The following is a 7602-nucleotide window of genomic DNA, read 5'->3' as shown; positions in this document are numbered from 1 at the left end:
AACTCACCTTCTGCACCTGACTACCAGCATATACGTTACACTTATAGTTCTCTGCCCGCTTTTGTATATAAACTAGATCACGCATTCTATTGTACTAGGTACTGATTCATAGATGTTCTGTGTTTTTTTGTTTGATCATGTGACATGCAATTATCCTTTAAATAGAAGCCAGGTGTGCGTGATGACGATTTACACTGATGACGGCCTGAGACCGGAAACTTTGTGTTTTGTTTTTTCCATTTTTATGATTTTTTTGGGCACCATGATGTTTTAATAAAAATATTTATTTTGCATTCAAGCCTCAGTTTTGGATTTATCATTTTTTTTGACAATTTGCGGGTCTCCATTTCTTCCAGTATTCTTATTTTGACTCCTACACACCTGGAACAGACACTATTAGGTAGTAAGGACCTTAAAAGAGCGCAGACAGCCTTCTATCTTTTATGCTCTTACAGTATAACATACTTTATACTTACAGCTTAACCGGTGTTCCCAATGTTGTCCAAATGTTACCAATTTGAGGACTCTTCTGTGTTTACATGTTGAGGATCAGCTGGTATAACATCTGCAAGAAAAGTAATGGTATGTTCACCAGCTGTGTTTAGAGGTTCCTCAAACCTTCCAGGTTTCGTGTAAACCTCATTTTACAGGCTTCTTATTTAATTGGTCAGTTTGGGTTACATGTGGGTGTAATCAAATAATGGTTAAGTACCTGAGAAGGTCTTCTGAGTCACCAATGGAATCAAATATAGTTGCCTACACAAGTGTGTTTTTTTCAATAGGAAAGTATGTTGGGCATACTTAAGGAATGATTTGTTAATTCTCCCATGCCAAAGGAAGGAGCAAATAATTGTTTCCATTTACAGGGGAGATGTACATCAGCACTTTGTTAAATATATACAGCAACAGGTTGTTTAAAAAACGCCAATAAGATCACTTAGCACAGTCATACTGTTGGAACTTCAAATGGTCAGGCATTACCATGGTATTTGTATTGTTTTAAAATGGTCATACCATGGGTCATATTAGTTTGTAGCCCAAACGGTTCGGATGCTACAGACAGAAGTTAGCGAGCAAAACCGAGAAACACCATCGTGTTCGTGAGAGTCATCTTTCCATAGAGTGGTCATATTATTTGCCAAACCGTCGGGACTCTACATGTGTTTTTGTGACAAGACCGATTTTTGGGACATCTCATGGTTTGACAAACAACGCTGTAGCTCAGCCACCTTCCATCGCAGATGCGAAAGGCCAACATAGGCGGATGTGGTGGATTGAGATGCAGATATCTCTAAATTAAACTGACGAATTTTGATTAGGATTTTTTAAAATATGTTACTGAGATTAACACACGGGGGCGTCAATAGACTCTTAATGATTTTTTAACTGTTGCCTTTGAAATAGAAGACTCACCTTGCACAAATAGACAATGCAATGACAGCTTGTTTTTATGCATTGCATAACACGTGTGATGGGTGATTTCGAAAGGAGTCAGGCGCAGGAGGGTAAATCACAGAATAACAGGATTTATTCCGAAACACAGAGTTACGCAGTAATGCATCAAAACACTCCAGTGCGCAAAACAGGCGCACTGGAAACAACAAGGCACACGGGGAAATATCACGGCGATACAAAATACTAGCCGCTCCACCGAGCTTCTCTAACCTCACAATAAACAATCACACACAAAGACAAGGGGACAGAGGGAACACTTATACAGGTACTGATGAGTGGATATGAACCAGGTGTGTGTAATAAACAAGACAAAACAAATGGAATGATGAGATGAGGAGTGGCAGCGGCTAGAAGGCAGTGACGACGAACGCAGAAGCCTGCCCAAACAAGGAGAGGAGGCAGCTTCAGAGGGAGTCGTGACAACACGTCAATAGAAATTCTCCCAAAACACCAATTAAAATCAAGATCTCTGGGAAATTGTCAGAGCTGATTTACAATGAACAGACCACTTAAGAAGAGGGTATGCCACTGGTAACCCACAAGCTAGTCAGTGTGTAACAACCCATGAGTTTTGCAAAGGAAGAAAACCCAGTGGCCTGTAGCCTGGGCAACATCAGTTGCATCACCCAGATGGACCAGAGAGCTGTGAAGCACTTCCTGTCAAGGTTCAGGCTGAGGAAGACATCCACAGGGTACTTTCATATGGTCATTGGCTATAAGATTGAATTGAACATACATTGACATCTTCAAAGGTAGAAGTTTTGCATATGGGTGAAGACATTTTTTCTAATTAATGTCTTACAGGTTTGGTGAGTAACTGATTACATGTAATCCAATTACAAAAACAAACTGTAATCAGTTATGTTACCAGCTAAAATATTGTAAACTTCTTGGATTACTTTTAAATTCAGAAAGGATGTTTGTGAAAAAATACATTATGACACCTTTCCCTTTTCTCAATGACATTCAATTCAGCACTGAAAAACGGTGCAAGTTTAAGTTTGTTCCACCTGAGCAAGTCTGACCACAAGTCAGATACCATTATTATGATGCACCAAATGTGTTTGATGGATCCATTTGGTCTTCTTCTAATACTTCTTTAGGGGATTGTAATCCAAAAGTAATCAGATTATGTTACTGAGTTTGGGTAATCCAAAGGTTACATTACTGATTACAGTTTTGGACAGGTAACTAGCAACTGTAACAGATTACATTTAGAAAGTAACCTACCCAACCCTGTATGTAGGCTAATAGCAAATACGCATGGTGAGAGGTTCAGGAAGCTAGTTAATATATTCTTTGAAATGTCCTTCCCCAAGGGTTCCTAGTATCTTATAATGACTTTTCCCTCCTATGAATAGACTAACGAGAACATTAACCAGTATTTCCTATCAGTGCAATTCATGGATGATGCCATGAATAGCCTTTACATTTCTATTGAGGAAGCTAGTTAATATATTCTTTGATATGTCCTTCCCCAAGAGTTCCTAGTATCTTATAGTGACATTTCCTCCTATGAATAGACTAACGAGAACAAGAACCAGTATTTCCTATCAGTGCAATTAATGCATGATTCCATGAATAACCTTTACAATTATATCGAGGAATTTGTAACGCTTCAGCTTGGTTAAAATTGGTTACTCATTCCCACGTCAACAGGTTTAACTGTAAATAGGCTATGTTAAAATCAACCGCGATGACGCTCAATGTGCTTGTATAGGCGCGCGCTTAAATAGGCGGACTTGTTTCTGGACCAAAGAAAGAAAGCATCCATTTCAATCCAAGGAGAGGCGCATTACCCTACACAATGATGGTATGTGGAAACATATGCTTAGCCTGTATGAAAACTGTGTTTTTAGTTCATTGCAATTAACTGAATATGAATTATGAATTTGTGAACCGAATGCTGTACAAGCAAATTGAATGACAACCTGTCTGTTCTATCTCTACAGCTCTTTTTTATGGTGATGCTAGTCAGTGCTGATGCCAGTATGCCACTTCACGCCCAAACTTTCAAAAAAGATGATCCTTACTCTGGTCGATCGTTAGTGTGTGACCGCTGTCCACCTGGAATGTACCTCCGCGCGCCGTGCAGTGCCACGCAAAAGAGCGACTGTGTGAAATGTCCCAATGGGGCATACACAGAATTTTGGAACCACATCTCCAAGTGCCTGCGCTGCAGCATGTGCGCGGAGAACCAGGTCGTCAAGCAGGAGTGTTCTCCATCCAACAACTGCGAGTGCGAGTGCAAGGAGGATTACTACTTCAACAAGAAATACGAAGCATGCATCAAACATAAAGAATGTCCCCCCGGGTATGGAGCGAATATTACAGGTATGGCTAAAATAGAGCCAGTTTTACGTACAGAAAATATTATTTCCACTTAATCTATTATGATTAAAACACTTTCTTATCATCATAGTTTACAGTCTATAGTTCCATATGCATACGGTTGAAGTCGGAAGTTTACATACACCTTAGCCAAGTACATTTAAACTGCGTTTTTCACAATTCCTGACATTTAATCCTAGTAAAAATTCCCTTTCTTAGTTCAGTTAGGATCACCACTTTATTTTAAGAATGTGAAATGTCAGAATAATAGTTGAGAGAATGATTTATTTCAGCTTTTATTTCTTTCATCACATTCCCAGTGGGTCAGAAGTTTACATACACTCAATTAATATTTGGTAGCATTGCCTTTAAATTGTTTAACTTGGGTCAAACGTTTTGGGTAGCCTTCCACAAGCTTCCCACAATAAGTTGGGTGAATTTTGACCCATTCCTCCTTACAGAGCTGGTGTAACTGAGTCAGGTTTGTAGGCCTCCTTGCTCGCACACGCTTTTTCAGTTCTGCCCACACATTTTCTATAGAATTGAGGTCAGGGCTTTGTGATGGCCACGCCAATACCTTGACTTTGTTGTCCTTAAGCCATTTTGCCACAACTTTGGAAGTATGCTTGGGGTCATTGTCCATTTGGAAGACCCATTTGCGACCAAGCTTTAACTTCCTGACTGATGTCTTGAGATGTTGCTTCAATTATATCCACATAGTTTTCCTTCCTCATGATGCCATCTATTTTGTGAAGTGCACCAGTCCCTCCTGCAGCAAAGCACCCCCACAGCATGATGTTGCCACCCCTGTGCTTCACGGTTGGGATGGTGTTCTTCGGCTTGCAAGCATCCCCCTTTTTCCTCCAAACATAACGATGGTCATTATGGCCAAACAGTTATATTTTTGTTTAATCAGACAAGAGGACATTTCTCCAACAAGTACGATCTTTGTCCCCATGTGCAGTTGCAAACCGTAGTCTGGCATTTTTATGGCGGTTTTGGAGCAGTGGCTTCTTCCTTGCTGAGGGGCCTTTGAGGTTATGTCGATATAGGACTCGTTTTACTGTGGATATAGATACTTTTGTACCTGTTTCCTCCAGCATCTTCATAAGGTCCTTTGTTGTTGTTCTGGGATTGATTTGCACGTTTCGCACCAAAGTACGTTCATCTCTAGGAGACAGAACGCGTCTCCTTCCTGAGCGGTATGACGGCTGTGTGGTCCCATGGTGTTTATACTTGTGTACTATTGTTGTACAGCTGAATGTGGTACCTTCAGGTGTTTGGAAATTGCTCCCAAGGATGAACCAGACTTGTGGAGGTCTACAATTTTATTTCTGAGGTCTTGGCTGATTTCTTTTGATTTTCCCATGATGTCAAGCATAGAGGCACTGAGTTTGAAGATGGCCTTGAAATATATCAACAGGTACACCTCCAATTGACTCAAATGATGTCAATTAGCCTATCAGAAGCTTCTAAAGCCATTACATAATTTTCTGGAATTTTCCTTGCTGTTTAAATGCACAGTAAACTTCTGATCCACTGGAATTGTGATACAGTGAATTGTAAGTGAAATAATCTGTCTGTAAACAATTGTTGGAAAAATTACTTGTGTCATGCACAAAGTAGATGTCCTAACCGACTTGCCAAAACTATAGTTTGTTAACAAGAAATTTGTGGAGTGGTTGAAAAGCGAGTTTTAATGACTCCAACCTAAGTGTATGTAAACTTCCGACTTCAACTGTACGTTGCATGTTCAGATGTCTCAGTCTCTCCTGATTGTGTTTGTCTTGGTTTGGATTGTAAAAAAGAAAAAATGACATTTGGCATCAATAACAAATCCGCGAATTAAGGCGAATTAAAGGGATACTTCAATTATTTTAGATATGTAGATGTGTTTCATTACCATGAAAGCAGTCTATGGACATGTAGTGAATGCAATACACACTTTGGTTTTGTTAAACTAGCCACTGCAAACATGTAAATCAATCCTCCCGTTTAGCATGTATCAAATGTCATACCCAAATCAAATCTTAAATTGATTGTGGTCCTCAATTAATTGGTTAAAACTATTTTGAGATAAATAATGTGGCACACATTTCAAAATATTTCCTCAGGTACACCACAACAAGATACAGAATGTGTGCAGTGTCAGCCCGGATTCTATTCTGAAGTTTCCTCCGCAAAAGCGACCTGTGTTGCGCAATCAAACTGCCAAGCTGGTGGACTGCGCGTGGTGCTGAAAGGCCAGAGCTGGCACGATACACTGTGCGCCTCATGCGATGACCTCAAAACTCGTGGTAAAACACATTTTGAATAACAATGTTTATAATGAACTAATAATTTGTGGCCTCAACTGAGTTTAAGTTTCCCAACCATATTTTTTATTTTCAGATGGAGCTGAATATCTGCATGAAATCCTTCCTACGTTCTTCATTCAACTTCACCAGACGATGGGTATCACAAAAATGCGTCGGTTAGCAATGAGGCTGCCACAAGAAGGAGGCAAGAAACCGCTCCGAGGAACGGTCATGAAGCTTTCTAGAAGGGGTCTTAACAACTTTATGAACAGTTGGGACCAAGGTGCAGGGAAAGATCAGGTTAGAAAACTTCCTGAGGTGTTGAGGAACATAGGGGCCTTCAATATGGGAGACAAACTAGAGCGTAAACTGAAATATATCGACCAGCAATCCAAACTCTGCGAAGGGTTAGTTGAAGTAGCCCAAAATGAGTTAAAGTAGCCTGTCATCCCCATCTTCTGAATAACATATCTTGAGCATTACAACAAAAAGTAATTCAGTTCAACAGGTGTCCATTTTAAATGGTCCATATAGGGTATGTGGGCTATACAGTCTAGACCAGGGTTCCCCAATATTGGCCTGCGGGCCAAATTCGGCCCGTTGGTATTTTATTTGGCCACAAGTTTTCTGAGCAAAAGTAAAAATGTACAGTATATACAGTATATATGTTTTTTTATAGGCCTATATCATTTTCTTTGTTGGACATAAAAGACTGTAAAATCACCAGGAAATCAGCTCAAAGTTATTTTAATTCAGGAAATCTGTTCCCAAGTATTCCTACACATAAATAGAGGCATATGTGATTGTATCCCAATGTAGTCAAGGTTTGAAATTATTCTGTTTTTGTCAAATACTATATCTGCTTGGGATTCTTGCGGTCAATTTGCAGTGTACAAATTATTTATAACTATTCAAAAAACATTCCTTACCCCAGGATACTTTGAATGGTGACTATCCGGCAGAATAAAGAAAAAGCAGCACTCCGTTTCTGCGTAAATCTGATAGATTTATTGATGGGACAAACCAGCTTTCTCTTTTAAGCTGGCTGAAGCGAGTTTGGGTATACCTTTTTTTCTCCATTATTTATAACTATGTTCCAGCCCCCCCCCAACCATCAGCTCAAGGAAAAATCGGCCCAAGGCTGAATGTAACTGGGGACCCCTGGTCTAGACCTATTGTCTCATTGATTGTTTTACTTAAAAAACCCTCCCGTTGTCCTAGGGTCAAAATGACCCGCCACTGTGTTGAACCAACTTACTTTAATTTTTATATTTTTTGGATCATTTGTGAGAAGGAGGCAGTGATACTTTCTTTAAAGTCTCACTGCCTCCTTCTCACAACTGATCCCAAAAATATAAAAATTAAAGAAAGTTGGTTCAACACAGTGGCGGGTCATTTTGACCCTAGGACAACGGGAGGGTTAAATGTATAATGTTCCTACCCCTGTTGCTGTCAATGGTTACACCTTCAAACACACACACACACACATACACACACACACATAATAGTAATAGTCTCC

The 7602-nt window shown here is 39.8% G+C and overlaps 1 protein-coding gene across 1 annotated transcript; it reads left to right on the top strand.

The window, feature by feature from the left end:
• Positions 1–3167: 3167 nt before the first annotated feature.
• On the top strand, positions 3168–7323 carry LOC311132642 (tumor necrosis factor receptor superfamily member 11B-like). Its single transcript, XM_084165902.1, has 4 exons — positions 3168–3268; positions 3408–3789; positions 5901–6083; positions 6178–7323. Exons 1-4 carry the CDS (start codon positions 3263–3265, stop codon positions 6522–6524), a joined length of 918 nt encoding a protein of 305 aa, XP_084022028.1. The 5' UTR covers positions 3168–3262; the 3' UTR covers positions 6525–7323.
• Positions 7324–7602: the final 279 nt, after the last annotated feature.

This window comes from Coregonus lavaretus (assembly GCF_964263955.1).
Source record: "Coregonus lavaretus genome assembly, chromosome: 7".
NCBI lineage: Eukaryota > Metazoa > Chordata > Actinopteri > Salmoniformes > Salmonidae > Coregonus > Coregonus lavaretus.
This window is presented reverse-complemented; position numbering and strand designations above follow the sequence as displayed.

What these genes read in the sequence shown, in the direction of transcription:
- LOC311132642 (XM_084165902.1), top strand. An exon ending in GTATGGAGCGAATATTACAG is followed by an intron (nt 3,790 to 5,900) that starts GTATGGCTAAAA and finishes ATATTTCCTCAG; the next exon opens with GTACACCACAACAAGATACA. An exon ending in CGATGACCTCAAAACTCGTG is followed by an intron (nt 6,084 to 6,177) that starts GTAAAACACATT and finishes TTTTATTTTCAG; the next exon opens with ATGGAGCTGAATATCTGCAT.